Source organism: Hydra viridissima, unplaced genomic scaffold (assembly GCF_058129835.1).
Source record: "Hydra viridissima isolate aposymbiotic clone 2 unplaced genomic scaffold, HvirCarnegie_v1 scaffold_12, whole genome shotgun sequence".
NCBI classification, from domain to species: Eukaryota; Metazoa; Cnidaria; class Hydrozoa; order Anthoathecata; family Hydridae; genus Hydra; species Hydra viridissima.
The window spans coordinates 424,943-449,932 of record NW_028324311.1 but is presented as its reverse complement, the minus strand read 5'-3'; the positions used below and the strand labels follow the sequence as shown (position 1 = coordinate 449,932).

General features: G+C 29.4%; 3 protein-coding genes, 1 long non-coding RNA gene and 1 pseudogene across 6 annotated transcripts; 4 read left to right on the top strand and 1 right to left on the bottom strand.

Annotated features, from left to right (window-relative positions):
- Positions 1–2,259: 2,259 nt before the first annotated feature.
- Positions 2,260–4,175, top strand: LOC145189271 (E3 SUMO-protein ligase ZBED1-like). The gene is made up of 2 exons (XM_090069642.1): positions 2,260–3,555; positions 3,761–4,175. Exons 1-2 carry the CDS (start codon positions 2,545–2,547, stop codon positions 4,076–4,078), a joined length of 1,329 nt encoding a protein of 442 aa, XP_089925768.1. The 5' UTR covers positions 2,260–2,544; the 3' UTR covers positions 4,079–4,175.
- Positions 4,176–5,150: 975 nt separating this feature from the next.
- LOC149880577 (uncharacterized) lies at positions 5,151–7,826 on the bottom strand. Of its 3 annotated transcripts, none has more exons than XR_016445750.1 (4): positions 7,686–7,826; positions 7,269–7,504; positions 6,081–6,838; positions 5,151–5,370 (listed from the first exon to the last, which is right to left on the bottom strand). It is a non-coding gene; the product is annotated as an uncharacterized LOC149880577 (long non-coding RNA). The 3 variants fall into 3 exon arrangements; XR_016445751.1 differs by having other exon boundaries at positions 5,160–5,370; positions 6,745–6,838; positions 7,686–7,816; XR_016445749.1 differs by lacking the exon at positions 5,151–5,370 and having other exon boundaries at positions 5,935–6,838; positions 7,686–7,812.
- Positions 7,827–8,845: 1,019 nt separating this feature from the next.
- LOC149880576 (uncharacterized) lies at positions 8,846–9,797 on the top strand. Its single transcript, XM_090069141.1, is given in 4 exon segments — positions 8,846–9,035; positions 9,111–9,191; positions 9,263–9,652; positions 9,688–9,797. Coding segments are annotated over 4 exon segments (771 nt in total).
- Positions 9,798–9,997: 200 nt separating this feature from the next.
- LOC149880575 (uncharacterized) lies at positions 9,998–11,139 on the top strand. The gene is made up of 4 exons (XM_090069140.1): positions 9,998–10,066; positions 10,239–10,303; positions 10,589–10,683; positions 11,003–11,139. Exons 1-4 carry the CDS (start codon positions 9,998–10,000, stop codon positions 11,137–11,139), a joined length of 366 nt encoding a protein of 121 aa, XP_089925266.1.
- A 2,701-nt stretch (positions 11,140–13,840) lies between these two features.
- Positions 13,841–18,133, top strand: LOC145189433 (uncharacterized; annotated as a pseudogene).
- Positions 18,134–24,990: the final 6,857 nt, after the last annotated feature.

Genomic DNA, 24,990 nt, shown 5'->3' with positions numbered 1-24,990 from the left:
ATGTGGTGGCGAATATGCATACTTTGGAATTAAGAGTGAAGTTACAAGAATATTAACATATTTAGCTGTTAAAAATGATTTTTTGATCAATTTACTTGTAAATATTGATGGCCTTCCTCTTTTCCGGCCATCTACTGTTCAGCTATGGCCTATTCTTGGTATGTTTGAGGGTTCAGACGTTTTTATTATTGGAATTTTTTGTGGAAATTGCAAACTTGACCCTTTGGTAGATTTCCTATCAGATTTTGTGAAGGAATGGATGGAAATTAAAGGTGGAATTAATTTTGACGGAGTTCATATTAGTTTAACAATTAAAGCTTTTATTTGTGATGCTCCAGCTAGAGCCTATTTAAAGAGTGTTGTAAGCCACACTGGGTACAACTCTTGTGAAAGGTGTTGTGTGCATGGCTCATATAACGGAAGAGTTGTTTTCAATGATGAAATTGATTTCAATAAAAGAGACGAGTTGACTTTCCAAAACTATGGCTATCTTGATCATCAAAAAGCTGTTTCTCCACTTGTGACTATTGGCATTCCCTGTATTAATTCTTTTGTTTTAGATTATATGCATTTGGTTTGTTTGGGGGTTACAAAGCGTGTCTTAAAATATTTACTGAAAGGGCCTGTTGGAAAAATATATGCATCCCAAATAGCTGAAATTTCCAGAAGATTAACTTGTTTAAATGGAAGTATGCCGAGTGAATTTGCTCGTCAACCAAGAAGTCTTCAATTTCTAGATCGTTGGAAAGCTACAGAGTTTCGGCAGTTTTTGATATATTTAGGTCCTGTTGTATTAAAGGGTGTTGTATCTGAACAGATATATGAGCATTTTCTTCTGTTAAGCACTTCTGTTGGTATCATGTTGACATCTAATGACCAGTTTCGCAACAATCACTTAGTTTACGCTCGCAGTATGATGGCACATTTTGTTTATTCATGTAAGTATATTTACGGAGAAACTTTTACTGTATATAATGTACACAACCTACTTCATTTAGCTGATAATTGTATTAATCATTGCTGCTCACTTAACAGTATTTCTTGTTTTCCGTTTGAAAATTTTCTTCAAAGACTAAAGCAGTCAGTTAACAACTCAAGTAACCCTATTGTACAAGTGTGTAAAAGACAAGTAGAATTTCAAAATTTTTTTAAACATGTTCCACATAAGTCTTTATTTACAAAAATATCGAAAAATAAAAAAGACAGATGCTTCCTTCTTACTGACAATTCAGTTGCTTTTGTGACAGAAAATGAAAATAATGAAACTTTTCATTGTGATGTTATTAATCGAAGGTATCTTTTTAATTTATATGTCAAACCAGTTCCATCATTAAGGTTTAATATAGCACTGTTAGTGGAAGGAAACTACGGAAAAGTTGAAAAAAAACTCATTTCCAAAAGTGACTTGAAAAAAAAGTGTGTTTGTCTTCAAGAACGCAGGGGGCTCGCCATATTTCCTGTTTTGCACGAAGCGGAAACTGAAAAGTTCATTTATGTTGAATAAATTTATCTTTAGTTGTAAATTTTATAGTTTTTTCTGTTTCTTATTTACTCATATTAGCATATTTCTTTATTATATATATATATATATATATATACATATATAATACATATATATATATATATATATATATATATATATATATATATATATATATATATATATATATATATATATATATATATATATATATATATATATATATTAGGGCTTGCAAAGTTAACGCGTTAAAAACGCGTTAAAGCGCTAATAATTTAACGCAAATTAAAAAAATTAACGCAGATGAAATTTTTTAACTCATAAATTTTCATAAAACCCTAACCCTAACCCTGACGATTAGATTAGATCATAAATTATTTTGGCGATGCTAATTTTGGTTAGCATCGAAAAATAATTTTTGAGCAATAAAGAAATTTTTATAACACTTTCTTATTTCTAATCAATGTTTACTCATTGATGATGCCATTTTGTTTTATTTGTCTCAATTATGTCTCTCTTACCTTATAATTTTTGTTTTCGAAATTGTTTTGATCGCGTTGTTGTTTTGTTAATAAATTTATTAAATTTCCAAAATTTTAACATCTTATCCTGATGAACTTTATTTGTTAATAATTTAAATTATGGGTTCAAACGGCAATCAATCTATCCTCAACGGAGCCTTTATTTTTAAAGACGAATCAAAAAAGTTGGTTATCTGTAAATATTGTTCCAAAGAATTTGCATATCAACGAAGTCTTACAACGCTTCAGTAACATTTGAACAGTAAACACGTGTTCTTCGCAACTACTAGTAAAAATCAAAACAAGATCGTGAGTTCCTCAAAACAACTTACAATTGAGGACAGTATTAAATCACAAAATGGCGTAAATAAACAAATTTCTGCAGATAAATCAAAGGAAATTACGGAAGCCATTGTTTGCTGGGTTGCCAGTAGCTGTCGACCACTCAACATTGTTACAGATCCAGGTTTGACGAATGTCATTCGAACAGCAACGTCCGACTACAGTTACAATCTTCCCTGTCAAAACACAATTAAAATTAAAATGCAAACACTCTATGAAGATGAGAAGAAAAAAAAAATAGACCTCGTAAACATGGCTACTAGTATAGCAATTACCTGTGATCATTGGTCTTCAATGGGTAATGTCAGTTACCTTGGTTTAACATATCATTTGATAGATAACAACTGGATGTTGAACTCATTTGCCTTAGGTGTTCATCAAACATTGGACCGACACACCAGTGACAATGTTTCAACCCACATCAGAAATATTGCAGATGAATGGGGATTATTTGAAAAAATATTTTCTATTGGTACTGATAACGGTAGAAACATTGTAAAGGCTGTATCAAGTTTTCCCTTCAAACATCTTCCATGTTTCGCACATACTGTTCAGCTAATTATAAAATCTGCCATTGAAGAGACTGCATTTGACATAACACTAGCTAAATGTCACAGAATTGTTGGACATTTTAAACATAGTCCAGCAAATAATATGGAATTACATGAAAATCAGATTGACCTCGACCTGCCACAAGAAAATCTAATTCAGCATGTTGTTACAAGGTGGAATAGCATATATGATATGCTGAGAAGTATGTTGAAACATAAAAAAGCCATCACAGTAACACTTGATGAGCAAAACCAATACTTACAGACTTTGACAGAAAGAGAGTGGGAAAAAATGGAGAAAATTGCTGATGTTTTGCAACCATGCAAAGTGACTTCAGAATTGTTAGGTGGTAATAAATACGTATCTAGTTCGGTGGTTTTACCAATTATATGCCACTTATCACGTGAAATGGTTATTCAAGATGATGATCCTCGTTACATCGCGCTATTTAAAGAAAAATTTGTAAATGAAATGGAGCGCAGATTTAATGATTTTTCGAATGATAGTTGGTTGCAAATCTCGTCAGCATTGGATTCAAGATTTAAAAATTTATCGTTTATAGCTTCAAATGAAAGATCAAATGTCTGGCAGAGATTATCGAAGCTTCTTGAATCTGTTCCAGACCTCAGACCAGTATCAATAGAACAAGAACCAAAAGAGGTGAGCATTTTGTAGTAATAAATTTGATATTGTTTTTTTATTGAATTATTCTAATGACATAATAATAGATTCAAAATTGCATTTATTAAAATAATCGTTTTAATAATAGATAAAACTCTATGAGTACTATAATATTAATTGAAATAGTTAGATAATATCTATATGCTTTATTTATGGTAATATTTGAATAATTATTTTGCAACAGCCATCAGCAAAAAATTTTAAAATGGCATTCAATCTACCAGATCTGGATGAAGTTGATTCCCCAAGTGAAGATGAAGTGAGTCGATATCGAAAAGAACCCTGCGCCAAAATGGATTCAGATCCTCTTCAGTGGTGGAAGCTACATCAAGGTTCATATCCTCGATTAGCAACAATCGCAAAGAAATATTTGTCAGTTCCAGAGACTACAGTTCCATGCGAAAGACTGTTTTCAACCGCTGGATTCATTTCAGACAAGCACAGATCATCTCTGCTGCCAGATTCATTGAACATGTTATTATGTTTAAAAGACTGGCTTTAAGAAATTTTTTGTTTCAAGTTTTTAAAATATTTTATTTTTATTGGTTGTATTAGAAACAATATAAACTATAATTAGAACTTTTTTATGATGTTTTATCATTTGCATGCAAATAGATCAAATGATTTAAAAAACTTTTCCTGTTTGTTTCCTTTATTTATTTAAACTAGCAATAAGCAACCCGTAATACGGGTTATGGTCGGTCTGTTAATTTATAGTGGCTGTTTTCCACAATTTAAAGTTGCGAAAAGCCCCTCCAAATTAATAAAAAAGACTAAATGTAAGAATAAAATAAAAAGGAAGGAGGAGGTTAAATAAGTTACAATTATTTAACATGTTAATTTATAGTGGCCGTTTTTACAAATTAATTTATGGTGGCCGTTTTCCACAATTTAAAATTGCGAAACCTTAACTAATACCCTTTTAGAAAAACGCCTTCAAATTGAAAAAATCAAACCATCTGTAAAAATAAAATCAAACTATGCGGAGGTATAATAATTTACCAATTATTTAATATTGAGTAATTTACCATTGACATAGGTCATATCAGTGTTAGGCAGAACCATTTTCCTCGATATTACCAAGTTCAACGCAATACGTTTTTAGTTACTGACTCAAAATAATAACACTTCATAATGCTTTAAATTGACGAAAAAGTGAAGCTAAATTCTTGTGATATTTTTTATAACATGAACTTTAATTTATAAGATTAATATAAAGCGAACGTTAATTATACATGAATTATTAACTTTTTGGTATCCCCTTGATACATGTTTCTTTAAAAAAGGAAACTGTCTTTAAAACGTTAAGTTCTCTTCAATATTTTGACACTAATAAAGGACCTCCCTTCCCCGTTTTTGCCGTTTTACCTTAATGGTGGTCAGGAGAATATTTTTATTAAGAGTAGTCAAGTTTTTGATGAAGGCCTTTTACCAGAATACCGAAATGTAAAACAATGATTTACGTGTATAAAAATTTTTTCTTTTTAATATTTATAAGAATTTAACATATATAAGCATTTTTTCTTTCCTCAAAAGTGTTGCAAATGCAAACTAAGCTAATTAATTAGTTAAAAACCTTATAAAATTTAAGTAACTCGATATTTGAAAAATGCGCTAAACTACAATATTAACCACCAAATTACGTACAGCAAATTATTAGGCTTAAAATAGAGAAAACTTTAAAAAAAATTGAACTAATTGCATACATTTATATCATTTTAACTGACCAAAATTTACAATAAAAGGTAATCAGGTTTCTTTTTATAAATCGTATAAATGCGTCAATCGTAAATCCTAAAGAAAAATAAAAATGGAATTATGATACTATAATTACAACAACAACAAAAAAAAAAACAAAAATAAAACACCGCATAAAAACTGAAAATCGATGTACCTATTTATAGTAACCCATTTTGACATGGCAGTTAATATAAACATTTATCGAAAATGTAACAATAAAATCTGTTTCGAAGTACAAAAGGATTAACAATACTATATATATATATATATATAAAAACCAATTTAAGATATAAATTGCATTTTTACCATGTTGTCTTGGCTTTCAGTAAATAAATAAAAGCAGTAAGTTCCAATAATGAAACAACCTATTATTCATTTTTTACAATGGTCACCAACATGAAGGTGTCTATTGTTAAAAATGAATACCAACACAAAACATCACAACAATAACACATAACAATAGAATATTTACATCCTTGATCCTAAAATCCAGTGAAGATAACAAACCAAATTAAAATATGAAAGGCAAAATTAGAAAACCAATTTAAAGTTAACTATATTTATCTTTTTACTAAACATATAAATATATAAAAGTATATTTGTTTTTATGTTCAATATCAGTTATTCAATTACTTCAAATTTAGGACATGAAAACACCCTGGATTTAAAGATCAAGGTTGCATACTCTCATACACATTACGCTAAACATTAAGAGACATTATTATGTGTTTTGAGAATAATTAAAAAAGGCTACACAACACAACCTAGCTCCAAAGCAGTAACTCCGCCTGGCACTAAATGCTGCCAAGTCACAACTCTGCTATAAGTACATCGCTTGGGTGGCAAGATTATCAATCTTGCTCAACATAATGCCAAATCACACCACTTTGAAAACATGGAAACAACATAATTTAAACATATATACAACTATAAACAAATATGGTTTTATATAACACATTTGATTAATGATCTTTTCAATTTGATGAAGAGTAGCTTGTTCAGCTATTAGAAGTGGGACTGAGTGGTGAATGAAATCTTCCATCATAAAAAATTTGTATGTATTCCAGAGATGTAAAGGATTGTCAGGTTCACAAAAGGTCAAAATAATTGAAAACAACTGTCTAATTTTCTTTGGCATGCCTTAAAACCGCCTCAGAAAGAGTATTCTGCCATTCAGTGTCATCTTGCAACAGACCTTTCAAATCACATGCTACACAAAACGTTTCAAGGACAATACCATTAACAGTATGCACATCCTCCAAAGATGTTGCTCCTTTTGCTTGCAAAAGTAACAGTCTAAGAAAAAACTATTCTCCAGTTGGATTAACTTTATACATTCTTACTATCACCTTATTACCACCCCTTTATCTAACCTTCCATTTACAATGTTTATCGTCAAATATAAAGTGATAAGGAATGTCTACATACGAATAGCAATATGCTCTTTCATTTTCAGTATTTAACTTAAAGGTGCATATCACGCTGAGCTGCACGATCTAAAGCCATATGTTCTGCTCCTTCTCTAAAATACATTAATTGATTTTCAGGTAGATGTTTACCAAGTCACAGCACTTTAAAAACACAGAAAGAACATAATATAAACATATGTACAAACTATAACCACAATAAATGTGTTTAAATATGTATATAAGGTTAAATATATACTAATACTAAAATAAATAAATACCTTATATACATATTTAAACACATTTTTAAAACAATTATGTAACACATATTAACACATACACAAACAGTAAAAAAACACTTTACATTATTATAATTATTATAAAAACACATTGATAAAACAACTATAAAGCACTTATTACCACATACACATACATATCAAAAAAGCATATATGCAAACAATAAACGTGTGCAAACAAAAATTTTAAAAATGATGCCAGAAAATTTAAAAAGATACAAAATATATATTTACATACAATAATCTTTACCTTCTTTTTTTTCTTCATAAGAACTGTAATCCTCATAACAAAATTTAACCTTTACATACAATAACATGTGACATGCGTTGTTAGTGTTGGCACAAAATTTTAATTTATTTTTCTAAATTTTCTAAAAAAGAACAAAAATAGTTAATAGCATCACAGAAATTTCAAAGTATTAATAACCCTTTTATGGAAATAGCATTAGTATAACTTTAAATAACATCCATACCCCTATTTTCTTTCTAAAAAATAAAAAAATAAAAATAAAACTGCTAAAAGAAAAACTAAAACAAACAAAATCTAAACGATTTAAAAAATTAAAATCCTTTCTACTTTAAATCCTTTCTACTTTATCTAATAAAAGTTTTAATACTTTCTACTTTATCTGATAAAAATGTATATATAACTATTTCATATACTTACTTCAATTATAATATGATATATAATTGATTAAGATGATTCTTTATGTAATATATCTAAACTAATAATTAAATTCCAAAAGGAAAAAAGTTTTAACTCGCTCAAAAGATCTTTCTCCAATGGCCGCGTGCATTTGAAGAACGCGCTCTACCAAAGCCTAGTAACTAATTCAAAGCCTTGGAACTAATGACGAAACGACGTTGAACATTAAACGTTAAACATTAAGCATTTCTGTAGGAATTATATTATGATTATAATAGTCGATTAATCGCGCGATTAATTATGATCAAAAAATTTAATCGTGCGATTAATTGCGATTAAAAATTTTAATCGCATGCAAGCCCTAATATATATATATATATATATATATATATATATATATATATATATATATATATATATATATATATATATATATATACATCTGCATGTATAGATAAGCAAAACGTGATAAAATTGCTTACCTTTCTTTTAGTAACATTTAGTAGAAAAAGAAGAGGGAAAAGAAAGAATAATGAAAATAAATTGATCCCTGCCCCAACCCAAACCCTTCGATGTGTTATCAACTCCCTTGCGAGTTCTCCCTAAATCAGTCGATGTATGTACTGAAGCCCTCGCCTATACCTAAATCAGCGTGACGTCATATCGCTGACTAATATCTGCAATATTAGTTATATAATTGTTGTGGAAATGTATATATATATATATATATATATATATATATATATATATATATATATATATATATGAAATACAATATAAAATATAATTATTATATAATTCTTTATTCATACTTCTTATTTATTCTCATTTTGCATAATTGTTAACATAAGACTATTTTTTAATAATACAAGTTGTATAGTAATTTGAAGGTATAAAAACATTGTCCAAATGTAAATATGTTGGTATTGTATTTATATGGTATTTTATTGTTATTTTTAATTCATTTTAACCTTAATTAACACTTTTCAATCTTTATAATTACTTCGATACTTAATAATTTGGGCATTAATTCAAAACTGATCTGCCATTATGCTGTTGGATTGTATATTATTAAAGTTTGCAATCGAGTTCAATACAGTTGCACAATAATGAATGTTATATTTATTTGGTATTGCTTATATCTTTGTTTATTTATTGCTAAAAGTTTAAAAGTTAAAGTTATGTCATGGTCAAGAGTGGTATGGAAAGAGTTAATAAGGGAAGAGAAAATGACCATTCCTACCCTCTGGATTGTAGAAAATAATGTTTGTTGGCCGATAGGCATTAATGTTGTTAGAGCTTGCTTGCAGCAATGGCCGCCGAAGGACGACTGGATTAAATATGCAATTATAAAAGTTAAGATTCAATCAGGTATTACTTTTTTCTATTATCATTTTTTGGCTTTCATGTACTTATTAAATGAACTTATTTTACATTCGTTCATAGATGACAAAAATTTATGTGACGGCTTTGATTTCACATCTGACGAAGAAAATGAAGAGTTACATAATCCAAAAAAACGAAAGCGTAAGTACTTTGTTTAGTATAAACATATTGCATTTTATTGTACATAACATTTTACTGTTTATGTATTTTAGACCCAATAGCTGTTAAAAGGAAATGTGTTTCTCCAATCATACAATCGCAATACCAACAACCGTTTAAAACTCCCTTAGCTTTGATTGATTCTTTGTCTACTATATCGCCAACTGCATCACAATCCTCATTGTTTTTACCTTCTACCCAACAAGAAAAGACCATATCTCATAAAATCTTACACCCAATTCTTCAGCATCCACTACAATCAAAAATACCTCGAAGAATTTTAAAGACATCCTTATTATCACAGTCTAATTCTACATTTAGTGCAAATACATATGTATCACAAAGAGCTCAACAAGAAAGTAGAAAAACTTCAAATATAGCATTAAACAAGTTTCCATTAACTGAAGCAAGTATGTAATAATTTGTTTTTAAAAGTAGTTATGGTTACTTATGCATACTTTTAAAAAGTTTTTAAAAGTACTTATGTTTATTAATGTTAAAATGTTATTCTTATTTATGTTAAAAGTTTTTATATTTTACTTATTTATTATAATATTTCATGATTTAATAATAAATAGTAATGTATAAAGATTATGTGAAGCTATGATATGAAACCACAACTTTTGATATGAAATGAAATTTTCTTTTGTTCTGTTAATTATTGACTTTTTTTCAATTTTACAGAATTTCAGTATAAGGTTCTTCAGAAATTAGAAGAGATTTTAGAAGAAACTAAGAAACAAGGCAACCAAGACAAATTACTCGATTCAACATATTTTATACATCAAATGTCTGATTTGGAAAATTTTCATGAGTTTGATAATGGATTGAATGAAAATTGTCAATATACTAGTTTGGTAGGTTTTAGTTTTAATAAAATAAAGGCAATTTCCAGATTTCCCTGTTATAGAACTTTTGGTGATTTTTAGAATCTAATAAGGAGTTTTAAACTTTATAAGTTATGTTTATAAGGAAGGTATACTATCATTCATCCTCAACATTGAATAACTGAATAATTATTTTTTTTAGAGAACCCAACTTTCTAAAATGGGTGGTGTCACATGCTATGCAAATGTTAAAGCAATTCTTTTAAAGTATGTATCTGGAAAAATTTTGCATTGCTTATTTTCTTAATTATATTGTTTGTCTGTAAAATTTTGCTCTGCTTAAAATATATGAAATGAAAAATATAATTATGTTTTATGAACTTGAGTTCATAGCTGACACTTCTTTTATTCCCATATTTAATAGCCCATAATAGTTTTCATTATCTAAAATTTAAAAATGCTGAAGTAAAAGGATAACATTTCTCCAGCCTATCTGCTATGAATGTATAGTGAAATTTATGTTATATATTAAATATTCAATTTACTACCTAGACTAATGACAAACAAGTTAATGTCGAATTTTAATTTGGATGGAACAGGGAAGAAGATGCCATTTCGCAAGACAAATTTGATAAAGATTATTGTTGGTATAAAGATATAAATCTTTTTCTTTTTTTCTTTTTTAAAATATACCTTGGGTTTTTGGTTTTATTAGACTTATTTGATTTATTAGTTTCAGTGTTGAAACTATACTTTATATAATAAATATATCATAAATATATCATAAAAAGTTTTTGTTGTTGTTGTTATTTAATTAAGTGTGTGAAAGGTTACATGAACTCTGTTGTTATTTAATTAAGTGTGTGAAAGGTAACATGAACTCTGTTGTTATTTAATTAAGTGTGTGAAAGGTAACATGAACTTATTCTAAACTTTCTTATGTTATTTTTTTTTTTCTTTTCACAGAGGCCATGCCCAAGTATGCTGGAAATGGAGTAGAAAAGTGCATTGGTAATGTCCTAAAAAGAGCGCCGGACAGAAAAGGCGGCGGTGGTCGTGAGAAAGGAAGCAGCGAAAATGACAGTTTTGAAGACAATTTTTAAAATCTGTAATCTGAAATATTTTGTAGATAGTGTATACTTTTAATTGTGTATTCTATTGGTTTATATAGGCGAAACTGTTCCCGTTTCTATTATGTTTTCAACTTAAACATCCTGACCCAAGACCCTTTAATAATCTGTTTATCTAATTATCTGGAATTTAATCAGAACTACTATATATAGTAGTTCTGATTAAGTTCCAGATAATTAGATAAACAGATAATTAAAGGGTCGTGGGTCACTATAGTAGTTCTACTATACACTATTGTGTATAGTAGAACTACTATAGTGACCCACTATACACTATATATAGTGTATAGTAGAACTACTATAGTGACTACTATAGTGCCCATATAGTAAACTATAGTAGTTTTGATTAAATTCCATATGCGTACGAAATTTCGTACGCATATGGAATTTAATTAAAACTACTTTAGAACGCGCGCTTAATTCCAGCAAATTAAATTTAAAAGGAACGTCTTACTTCGGTCTATATAGGACGTCTTTTGAACGTCCGAATAAGACGTCCTTGAGCGTCTATACATTGATGTGTTTTGAACGCGTCTAAGACGTTCCGTCTGAACGTTCATTGTACGTTTTTTGTACGTCCCCGTGCCGGCTGGGTAGCGACACAGAAAGCGAGATTCCTGATAAATCTCAGAATTTACTACCTCTAAGTCAACAACTTTCAGCATGTGCTGTTCGAAATAACTGGACAAAGGCATCTCTTAATGAACTACTCGAAATAATACGTAATCAAGGTTTGGAGCTTCCTAAAGATGCAGTGACAATTTTAAAAACTCCAAGAGAAATAGTTATTCACGAAAAGTATGGCGGTAGTTATGGATATTTTGGAATACAGGCATTATGAATATATTTTCCCACTTCGGAATAATAGAATGAGTTTCTTTGAATTTTAACATTGACGGGTTACCATTGTTTAAATCATCGAGTAAACAATTGTGGCCAATATTAGCTTGCTTTGATTGTTTTGATATCTTCATTGTTGCTATTTACTGTGGTGAAACCAAGCCTAATTCAGTAACTGATTACTTAATGGATTTTGTTTTTGAGTTAAGGCAGTTATTAAAAACTAGTTTTGTATACAATTGAAAACATATAAACGCAACTGTTAAATCGCTCTTGTGTAATGCTCCAGCAAGATCTTTTTTAAAAGGTGTCACATATCACAATGGTTACGACTCGTGTAAAAGATATTCCATTCACTGAACTTGAACAGAAAGCAGAGTTGTGTTTAATGAAGAAATTGTCTACCCACCTTGAGATAATGGTACTTACAGATGATCTGGATAAAAAGGTCATCAAAAAGAAATTACCCCCTGATTGAAATAGGTTTAAATGTTATTGAAATGTTTCCATTAGACTATATGCATCTTGTATGTTTAGGAGCTGTTCGTAGACTACTACATTTTTTAAAAAATGGTCCATGTAAAAAAATATCTGCATGTCAAATACGTGAAGTTTCAACTTTACTTTTAACATTTAATGCATACATGCCCAGCGAATATGCTCGTCGCCCACGTGGACTTCAAGATATGGACCGATGGAAAGCAGCAGAGTTTCGTCAGTTTATTTTATACACTGGCCCAGTTGTTTTTCGTTCAATTTTGTCAGATACTGCCTATATCCATCTTTTTGGCATTAAGTGTTCCTGTGAGTATTCTTTTACAGGACAACGACAAAATACGTTTAAAATATTTAGAATATGTTCGTGAACTTATAAACATTTTGTATATAACTGTAAATACATTTATGGGCCCACATTCATTGTTTATAACATTCATCATCTGGTACATTTACCAGATGACTGTTTACATTATAATTGCTCATTGGATTTAATATCATGTTTTAAATATGAAAATTTTTCGCAAAGGTTAAAAAAAATCTATTTGAAATTCTGCTAATCCAATTGCTCAGGTGACAAAGCAAAAAGCTGAATTCCAAAATGCCTTTGTATCATTACCTAAGAAAACATTGTATACAAAGATATTAAACAGAAGAAAAGAAAATTGTTTTTTTTATTCAAGGCAATGATGTCGCTTTTGTAAAAGAATACATAGATAGTGATTCATTTTTGTGCGATGTTGTCAGACAATTTTTATGATTTTCCAATGAACTCATTAGAGTTGAATACTGCAATCTTTCCTAATCGAAATAAAAGAAAACTAAAAAGAAAAATTCTTCAAAAAGATGATTTTCTTAGAAAGTGTGTCTGTCTACCAGAATAACGTGGTTTTGCAATTTTTCCATTACTGCATGAAATTGAAAGAGTTTAGACTTTGTTTCTGTTGATTATATTTACATACATTTTTTATTTTTGAACAAAAAAAATTCCTATTAATTCGCATATAAATAATATTTTATAGAATTAAATTTTTGTACTTTACATTTTTATAATTATGTATGTCAGAAATATTTTTAATGTTGTTCTTATTTTACAAGATTTTACCTTTTTAAAATTAAAATTATAACTCTGGACACTTTCTACTTAACATTTTAAGAAAAAATAAAATTTTAATCCATTTAAAATTTTGTGAGTATTACCTAGTTAACTTTTTCTATTTGTAAAATATCTAAATATAAAATTGTATTTATACTTATACTTAGTGTAGTAAGTACTTATGGCTTGGTGTCGAGCTGTATGGCAAGAAGATGAACTTCAGGAGGAAGGTGTTATTCCATCATGTTGAGTAGTCAGTTTGTGTATTGGCTATCAAAGATAAATGTTTTTTCTGCTGTAAATGGACACGCTAAGCCTGACGCAACTTTGCAAAATTTTTAAAGTACTGAAAGTTAAGTGTTATGATGGTAAGTGATGCTTTTTTAAACTACATTCTAAATGTTTCAAAATACCTATATAATTTATTTTCAATATATTGTTTATTTTATTTTAAATGATAAGGAGTTATGTGAAAGTTATGAGTTTTCGTCAAATGAGGAAGTACTAACACTTGATAAGAGTGAACCCCTAAAAAAAGAGACTAAAGTAATGAAGTATACTTTAAAAAAAGCAGCAAGTAACACTTGTGAGATTAATCAAGTTTCTTTTTTTAAATGTTAAACAAAAAAACCTATAAAGTGCTTTACTTACAATAATATTTAGATAATTGTTTATAGACTTCCCATTTTCTGGCATTTCATAAAATTAAGTTTTATGGCCATAACTTTTTAAATAAAATTATTTTGTTAGTAGCTTATCCTACTCCTTTACTATTTGAAGCTTCTCAAAAAAAATTTAAAGCTCCTCCTCCTATTGGGTGACAACTAAAAAACGAGACTGGATTTAAAAACACATACAGTGGCGAGCAAAATAATAGGTGTGAATAATAAATTTCACTTAAATTAACATTTTATAGTATATTTTATAAAGTGACATCTAGGAACTGATTGCTACACAAACTATGCTTATTTTATTATAACAGAGAGCAGTATATTTCCAATTTCTTACAAATTTACGAGGGGAATACCCTATTTATATATTTAACCTACAAATTTGGTGGAGCAAAATAATAGGTGTGTGTTTATTTTAACCTGTTTGCTGTAGGATTAAAAAAACATTTTCTTATTTTTATTTGTTGTTGATATGAAGGTAAGGCCAATATTTATGCAACTTATATAAAATAATAACATATCATATTTGCATTGAATTAGAATTAGATATAAAATGGGACGAGGAAAACATTGCACAACGATAGAAAGAAAACTTATTAGAAATTTAAGAAAACAAGGAAAAACTTAAAAGGAAATTTCAATTACGATGGGATGTTCTCAAAATTAAGTTACAAATGCCTTAAAACCAGAAGAATCACGTGAGAATAGAGGAAAACCACGTAAAACGTGTCAGCGTACGGATGATCACGTTACAATTATTTCAAAAAAAGACCTATTCAAGCCAGCAACAAAAATTTTAAATGAAATTAATGAAAATATTAGTGTTTGGACAGTTAGAAGAAGGCTTTTAGAAAGTAAGTTGCCAGCTCGAACTCCGAAGAAAGTACCATTACTTGGTAGAAAGAACATTATGAAAAGAAAAATTTTTGCAAAAAATAATATTGCTTGGCGGGGACCAGATATGACCGAAAAATGGCGAAATATTTTGTGGAGTGATGAAACTAAGATTAGTTAATTTAATTCTGATGGAAAACAGTATGTAAGAAGACCATCAAAGCAAGAACTTTCACCTCGCTTCACTGCGAAAACAGTAAAAAACGGCGGAGGAAATATAATGGTGTGGGGTTGCTTTTCCTGGTACGGTGTGGGGCCACTTTTTTGGATCAAAGATATTATGACCCAATATACATACGTAGACATACTAAATAATGTCATGTTGCCATTTGCCGAAGAAAATATGCCGATAATTTGGCATTTCCAACAGGACTGCGACCCAAAACATACATCCAAAGCTGCGAAAGAGTGGTTTACGACCAATAATGTAAAAGTTTTAGAATGGCCACCTAAGTCACCGGATCTAAATCCTATTGAGAATTTATGGAGGCAGTTAAAACTTAAAATTTCTGGACAAAATCCAAAAAATAGAAATGAACTGTGGATGATGCTCCAGGAGGCTTGGTACAGCATTCCTGTAGAAGTTCGCAGAAAACTAGTGGATTCAATGCCGTCAAGATGCACGGAAGTATTAAAAAATAAAGGGTATGGAACAAAATATTAATAATTTGCAACCCTATTGACTTCCATCTTTTTTTATTTTACACCTATTATTTTGCTCGGTGTGGAATTTATTTTTTTTAAATTAAAATATATATATATTTAATAACATAATTTTTATTAATTTCTGTTTATTTATGTAATAAAATAAAAGTTCTAATAAAAATTCAAATTTTTATTTTATTTGTTTCAAAGATATTCTCGTATTTGTAAATTTTTTGGTTCGCACCTATTATTTTGCTCGCCACTGTATCTCTTTAAAGAAGTAAGATTAAATAAAAGGAAAAATGTTCTAGAAAGTATTTTTATTCTAGCTTTTAAATATATAATCAGCTGTTCTCAATTAACCCATTTCTCCTGACTTTATCAACTAGGCCTGGTATAGACTGAGCTAGGCTCCGTATGAGCTCAATATCAATTTTATTAAGGCAATACTTGATTTTAGAACGTAATTTTTTAAGATTTTCTGCTTGCCAATTATTCTTGTAGGCAAGGCCTTTCGAAATACTCCAAAAATTTTTGATAGGACGATATTCTGGCAAGTTTGCAGGGTTATCTTCTTTCTCAACATAATGCGCTTTTTCCTTGTTTAGGTACATGATTACTGTTTTTGCATAGTGAGATGATGCTAAATCTGGCCAGAATACATATGCAACCTCTGAATGATACTTATTGATGAATAGAATAAGTCTCTTCTTAATACATTTGTTTAAATAGATTTTTTGATTTACAGCCAGTCCACTTGGTAGAAAATAAAGTTGAGAAATTCCATTTTCAGAAAAAGCAATCCATAGAAGTAACTTCTTTTGAAACTTTTGTTTTGTTTGGTATTTAACTGTAAATGGAGTAGATTTTACATCACTAGATAAAATACATCATTTCCGTTGATACTGGAGTGACTTAACTTGAAATAAGACTCATCGTCAATGATTGGTTTACGATTTTTGAATTTCTGACACAGTCGACTGCACTTACTTCTTGCTGCTCCTTTTTGCTGGTCAGAACATTTTGGAATCGTCATTTTTTTTCTTGATTTAATATTTGTTCTTTTTTTCAATGTCTTATTAATGTGTTGCTGAGTACAGTTGAACTTTTTAGCTGCCTGTCGTTGAGAAACTCCGTCTTTATGGTTAACCATGAGTTTGAGCCTTTCAATGTTTGTCTTGGTCATTTTTTTAGCTTTTACTCCACTTACTTGAACTCTTTGGTACCCAGATTCACTTTCAGCACGTTTAGTTATCTTGTAGATAGTAATTTTAGGTATATTCTCAAATTTAAAGTGGTCATAAGTGAACTTTTTACCAGCATTTTTGTAATTTAAGTAAAATTCATACACACGTTTTCTAATCTCTTCTTGTTTTGAATTTGTTTTTTTTATTCATTTTTCTATAAAAAATAAAAATACATAAAATATTTAAAAACTAGAATAAAAATATCTTCTAAAACAGTTTTCCTATTTTTAAAATCTTATTCCTTTAAGAAGATATATGTCTTAAAATCCAGTCTCGTTTTTTAGTTGTCACTTGTTAAACGATTATAGAAATTGAAGGTAACAGACACGGGGAAATCAATTTTAACTTCTCCTTTAAAAGATGAGTGTAAGAATATTTCTATTTAGTTCTAATTCTGTAAAAATGCCAAATAAATAATTTTTATTAAGATTAGGATATATATTTATTATTTGAAAACATTTATTTTTTAGCAACTTATCCAACTCCAAAGTGTAATTGAAAAAGTGTGTATTTTTTTGTAAATATTGTTTTTTGTTTTATGGAAATTAAATGGCGTTGAATTTTATTATTTAGTAACAAAAGACCTAAGTTTTTAAAATGTAGTCATTTATTGGCATGACTTTTGTATTTCAGTGTTTGTATATTTTTAGTTAAAAAAAAATTATATGAAAGTTTTAAACTTTACTCAAATGATGAGATAGAGTTTATAATTGAAAAGAGAAATTAAAATAATCAAATTAGAAATGCTTTTGCAAAGAAAGCAAGTAACTCCTGTTAGAGTAATATTTTATTTATATTATATCTATTATTAAACATTTTATTTTGTGCAATAGCCTAAAAATTTTTTTAGGTAAAATCTTCTCTATTTCATCCAACTCTTCCAAAATTTGAAAATCCATTAATTCAAATTGATGTTCTTCCCCCTCGAAAAAAAACGTTATTAGAGGAGCCGTCAATCTAAAATCTTCTTTTAGTTTTTTAAAAGATAAATGCAATATTTTTTTTTTCTGTTGTAGTACTGGTGTTAGAAAATTTTTAACATGATATGCTGTTCTATTTGTTTCTTTTTTCTCAAATAAGAATGTGTTAAATTTGTTTATTACTCTACAAAACAGTTCTAAAACCAACTCAGCAAGAAAAGAAGAACGCTTCAGTTTTTCCTTTAGAAGCAGGAAGCTAGTAGATATTGAATTAAAAAAACTATGTGTAAAGAATAACACGAGAAATGCAAAGATTTTTAGTTTTAATTTATTAATTATTTAATTACAGGCTTTCAATATAAAGTTACTCATTAGCTGACTGAATTGAAAAACAATGTTGCTGATATAAAAACCATGTTAAAAAATGAAAATAGTTTTGAACTTCATTAGTGTAAATCTATCCAGGAAGTTCATGATTTTGATCAATCACTTCTAGACCAAGATGTTGCAAAAAAAGTGGTACATTTTTGTTATTATGTTTAAATATTTTGTTTTGATTCTTGTTTATTACAATCGAAGTTGTAATTATACACAAGATTCTCACTTTACACATACACATATGGGTGTAATCTCATAGTTGACTAAGTGAATTACTTCTCCGCTGACCTAAACAAGTCAAGAGCAATATTTTAGTTGCTGTGAAGTTGGATGGATAAAAAAAACTGAGGTTACATCCCTGACATACAGTTACGTAATATTTGCAAAATGATCAAAACGTTTTTAAATTGCTCTTATGCATTATCACTTAAACTTGTGTCATCTTGTTAATTCAAAAACAGAAATTATCTAACATTGGTGGCTTAACATGCAGTGCTATTGCAAAGGGCATGCTTTCAAAGTAAGTAATTTTATTACGAAAAACAAATTTTTAATGCAACACACACAAACACACACACACACACACACATATATATATAATCTTTGCATTGTAGAGTGATGTCAAATAAAGTTATGAGTCTTTTTAATATGACTGGAACAAATAAGCATAATTTCAGAAAGACCTATCTGATGAAGATTCTGTGTGGTATTGAGTTATTATAATTCAGCAATTAATGCTAAAGTTTAAAGTTTGTTAAAGATTTTTATTTTTTATTATTTTTGCCTAAAAAAACATAAATGTTATATATATATATATATATATATATATATATATATATATATATATATATATATATATACATATATATATTTTTTTTCCCGTTTCAGACTGTTTACCTGATTTGTACAGCGAAAAAGACCTTCAAAATGCTGTTGGGATTATTTTAAAACATGCACCCGACAGAAAAGAGGGCTGAGGACGCCAAAAGTCGATTTTTGGACTTGAACTAGAGGAAGAAGAAGGAGATTTTTTAAATTTATAATATATATAAATTCTTTCCAAAAACATATTAAAAAGTTCGTACTTATTGTTAATACTTTTTATTGTTAATACTTATTATACTATATTGTTATATGAAATATTATTTTCTTTCTTATTCTTAAGAAATGGTGTGAAAACATAAATTTCAACCTTAGGAAATCAAGCAACTAAGTTATCCAACAAGTAATTGTTAACAACGTATTAACGTTGTGAATTTGCGTCTTTTAGACGTGAAAAGAGGACGTCTGAATTACGTCCTAAAAAGACGTCATTTGGCGTTGACATTTAGAACCAGTTCTGAATGTCTTAATAAAGTCGCAAAAAGACGTCTCAGTTACGTCTTATAAAAACGTCCTTATTAAGTCCTATAAAGACGTCATCTGGCATTGCCATTTAGAACCGGTCCTGAACGTTTCAAAAAGACGTCTTTTCAACGTCATATAAATGTCGGCGTGTCTACTGGGTGGTAATTGCTTAAATTTTATATGACCAACAACCTGTAAATTTCTTAGTCTAGTTGATATAAAACTAGCTGTAGGTGATATGCAGATCGATTCTAATTAAAATTTGTCAGATAAAACTTTTAAATAATTAACTCTTGTTCTATTTTTATATTCGGTTTTGGCGACTTATGCAGAGAGTACGAGATCCACAATTCGAGATTTTTTGAAAGATTATCTAAAATATACTACTGATAGGCTAAACGGAGATGGGCGCAAGAGCTCGCCACGCACTCCGGAGTAACGAAAGTTATTTGTAAGCGTTGATACAACCAATATTTACAAAAAGTTTTATTCAGATAACGAACTAATCTCTAAACCTATGCTGTATTTGTTTTGAAATAAGAATTATATACCGCACAATTCTCTTAATTTGTGATGTATTTGTTTTGAAATTAGAACTATATACCTATTATTATATGTTGTATTATTTCAAGAGATGTTTTGTATTTGCTTAATATTTATTTTGGTCGTTTTAAATCGGTAAAAACAACCAACGTTGAAATAACGTTTATAAAACGTAAAATCACTATGTTTCTTACGTCTGTTCGCAACGTTGTTTAAACTTTGACAAAAACAACGTCATTTCAACTAATTTTCAACGTCAGTTCGACGAGTACCGCGACATTATAACAACGTTGTATCAACGTTTTTGTGTTTGCAGGAAGGGTCATTAAACAATAACTTAATTGGTTTCCTTAGACCGATATCATTAACCCAAGTAGATGAATATAATTCCTTCTCACCGACATTATTACGCTCTATAAAACGAGGATCCTTAGTACTAACAATATTCGAGAATCTAGTAGAAACAGGTTTACCAGTTTTAGGATCGCTGAAAAAAACAAAATCCTCATGCAAATTCATAGTAGGTAACGGTTAAGGCTTCTTGTCGGTACTCTTTAACTTCAAATTCTGAACTTTCTTATAATCAGCAAAGAGAGGATACACAACGTCGGTAATAAGTTGATCGTTCTCAACGTCAAAAAATCTTATACCAATATTAGACATCTCTAACGGAACATTAGTGGACTGAGATGACTTAAGCTGATTCTCAACAAGAAAATCTTACAATACAACTTTAATAGTTTTAACATAAAATAAAGCGTCTGCAACAGGCCAATATTGATCAACATCGGCCCACAGGTTTGGATACTCAACAGGAAAATAATAAATATCATTAACAGTACCAGAAGTAAAGCTGCAATAAAAATAAAAAACCTTTTCAACAATAAATTCATCACAATAGCCCATTGAAGGATCAAACGACCTTTCTATAACGAAATCTGGTGATGCTGACAGTTCTCGTTTTTGGGGCTGTTCGGCCATTATTAGAATGATAACCGTGATGAGACCACACTTTTCTTCTGCTAGAATGAGCGAAACTTCATTTTGTCAATACCATCAGCAACAGCAACGCTAACGGAATAATCAGAAAACAAGCGATCATTCAAAGGCTTCAAACCTTTCCCATAATCCCACTGCATTGCCTTTTCAGGTAAATCATCAAAGTATATAGGAAACTCTTGTGGTTTCAAAAGCTCAAACCGCCCGACCTTCTTTGATATATTACCGCCTTTCAACAAAGGAACGTCATTAGGATTGTACAAAGCGTCGTATCTCATACGTTTCAATCGCATATAATCAGAAAACTCGGTAGTAGGAACAGGCTGATAATCCGAATGAAAATTCCAATTTACACTACCATTAGAACTAAGACTAAATTTAGAAACCCGAGAACTATTGGAGCTCATAGAACGTAATGATAAACTAGAACCACTCCAATCAGAATCATCATATAACATATCCTCTAAAATAATAATAGGTCTACGCTTACCAAGTTCTTTCAAGGCAATCTCTTCATATGAACCCATAGTATTCTTAGGTAAAATTATATCTTTTAAATAACGTCTATCATCCCTTAAATAGAACTCTTAACAGCAAAGACGAACCCTCTTAACACTTCGGATCACGCACTTTTAGGCAGAAATTCGGCACCTCCATGGGCACAAGAATGGCACCCCCTTACGCTAATATTTTTATGGGAGAACTAGATGAAACATTTCTTTCCAAAGTTAAGAAAAACATAATCCTATATAAGAGGTTTGTGGATGACGTCCTCCTGATCTTTGATCGCAAAACGGTTGAACTTGACGGGTCTAAAGCATTTATGAACAAATAAGAATATCGTCCTTACGTTTGAGAAGTCACCCACATCCATCAGCTTTATGCATCTTATCCTAGGGAAGAATAGCGATGACACCATCCACTCTAAACTATACAGGAAACCGACAGACACATTAGCGCTTCTTCATTTTCATTCCAACTTCCGGAGGCACCAAAAAGTCGGTATCAGCCTAGCCTTAAGACTTAATAAATTGGTTTCTAGAGACAGTGACCTAGAAATGGAAATTAAAAGACTAGCTAGAACCCTCATTTTCAAAAGATACCAACTAAACATCATAAATCACGAAATTAATAGAGCACTCACCTTCTCTCAAAAAGACCTAAATCTTCAAGAAAGAAAAATTCCAAAAAAAATCTCTACGTGAACGGTATCCCCCTGATCCTTTCATATCACATCACGGGCAAGAAAATCATGGCGATGGTGAACGAACACTGGAGAATTATTAAGAACGACCCCATCTTACAAAATATAGTGAAGAGCAAACCAATCAACATTTACTCAAACCGAAAATCCTTAAAAAGCAAACAAATCCGTACCACGCACCAGTCAAACACCTTGAATCGCTGAACAGTCTCTACACATTAAACTACTCTGTTCTTCTCCCTCTCCCGTATATAGTCAGTAATACCTCATGATTCTCGAGAAACCTTCACTGCACTAGAGAAAACCATCAACAAAACGAGCACGTATAATGTGTTCTCCTTCCTAAGATCATAAAAAAAACGCACAAAACAACGAGAGAAAGCGTTGGGATAAACAATAACAGAGCTTATTTGTCCAAGCAAAGTTTCTTTATCTCAAGTATTATTTTTGCAACATTTAGTTAATGAGTACCTTGAACAAAGAAAAAATTACTCCCTGATATTCCACTTCGTCCTAAACACCACTACCTGTGTCATTGCCCATTTTTGATTATGAAATATGGCCCTCAAATAAGACTTTGGACAATAAGAATGGAGAGTAAACACATATTCTTTAAAAGATCTGCTAGAAGTGCTCAAAATTTCATTAATATCACTAAACATTTAGCAGGGGCTCATCAACTGTTACAGTCATATATCTGTGGTGAAAGTTCATTTTCTAATAATGATGATGGTGGTTCAAATGGTCTTTGTTTTGATGGCTCTATGTTTTCAGTTGAAATAACAGAAGCAGTAGCTGCTATTTCATACACAGAAAAGTTTTGCTCATTTAAAATTACATATAAGGGAACCACTTATACTAGGGATCAGTTTGTAGTAATGCATCAGAATAAGGGAGTTTTTATCCTTGGAAAATATATTTCATCTATTTTGAAATTATTATCTGTTTAAAAATTATTTCATCTGGTCTAAATCAATTTTGGTTTGAGTTAAAAAAATACCATTCTAAATAGAAATCTGATTATGGCTTGTTAAAAGTGGAATGTAACTTGGCATGTAGACATATTTATCTACCAATTGACGAATTAACTGTTTTTTGTCCATTATGGGGTAATAAGATTGGTTTCAATGTGTATTTAACTTTAAAACATGCTATATTTGATAAATAATTAAATGTTTATTTATCTGAGTAAGATAAACATTTCAACTAATTAAATTTATTAACTAAAATTAAATAAGTCTTAAATAACAATTCTTCAGTATTTTTATTTTTTGTAATTATATTTGTATTTTGTATTAGTTTTATTCAGATAAAATGTTTAAACACAAAATGTTTTTTTTTTTATGGTAATTATTATTAGTTTCTATTCATGAAATATCAATCTATGGTTCGTTGTTATTCAAATAGCTTCTTTATTATCTTTATTATTTTTATTTTTTTCATAATTTTCTTTTTAAATGGTTTTTTATAAATAAATACAAAAATAATTATTTACACAACACCATAATTATAATTCACAGACAATTTAGTGGTTGGATATTAATCTTTACTATTTTTTTATAAGTATTTAAAAACTTTGTTTTCTATCAGTTACCAATTTAAGAGTAATAAACCAGTTGAACAAAAGTAAAAGAAGTATTTTAGAAAGAATAAATTTAATTAAATCAACAATATTTGGACTTTTTTCATTAATTTGGTTTTTTACTTTTTTAAATTAGCATTTATTAAATGTAAAGATTTAAAATGTTTTATATTTTTGATAGTTAAAAATTATTTTTGGTTTTTGATAGTTAAGAGTTATTTTTAACTAACAAAAAGCAACCCGTAATATGGCATCTGGTCAGTCTGTTAATTAGTAGTGGCTGTTTTCCACAATTTAAATTTGCGAAATCTTAACTATACCCTTTTAGAAAAACGCCTTCAAATTGAAAAAATTAAACCATTTGTAAAATTAAAATAAAAAGTATGCGGAGGTAAAATAATTTACCAATTATTTAACATTACTTGAGTGTATTACAACTGACATAGGTCAAATCAGTGTAAGGCAGAACCATTTTCTTCGACATTACTAAGTTCAAAACAATAGGTTTTTAGTTACTGACACAAAATAAAATCACTTCATGATGCTTTAAATTGACGAAAAAGTAAAGCTAAATTCTTGTTATATTTTTTATAACATGAACTTTTATCACTGATCTATATAATAACTGGAAAGCGCATCTCCTAAGAAAATAGCGTAATTTTTGAAGCCAAAATATTTTCGCTAGCGCCATATTGGGAGGACCCACGGAGAAAAATTATTTAGTTAAAATATTGAAAGGTGAACAAGCTATTTCTTTATTTTGATGGTTTAACTTTATATTTTTTTATATTTAACATAGATTGAATGTAAGAAAAGTTTTTTTTTTTTTTTTCAAATAATGATAATTATTTTTTAGTAAAATAATTACAATATTCATTATATAAATGTCTGGAGAAAATTCCAAAAAGCGAGGGACACAGTATGTTGCATTTGGTTCCAATAAAAGAAAACATAGCGACAGTA

Coding starts and splice junctions, on each gene's coding strand:
- LOC145189271 (XM_090069642.1), top strand. CDS start 2,545: ATGCAAACACTCTATGAAGATGAGAAGAAAAAAAAAATAGACCTCGTA. Junction 3,556..3,760: donor TAGAACAAGAACCAAAAGAG/GTGAGCATTTTG, acceptor ATTTTGCAACAG/CCATCAGCAAAAAATTTTAA.
- LOC149880575 (XM_090069140.1), top strand. CDS start 9,998: ATGTCTGATTTGGAAAATTTTCATGAGTTTGATAATGGATTGAATGAA. Junction 10,304..10,588: donor GTTAAAGCAATTCTTTTAAA/GTATGTATCTGG, acceptor TTTACTACCTAG/ACTAATGACAAACAAGTTAA. Junction 10,684..11,002: donor TTTGATAAAGATTATTGTTG/GTATAAAGATAT, acceptor TTCTTTTCACAG/AGGCCATGCCCAAGTATGCT.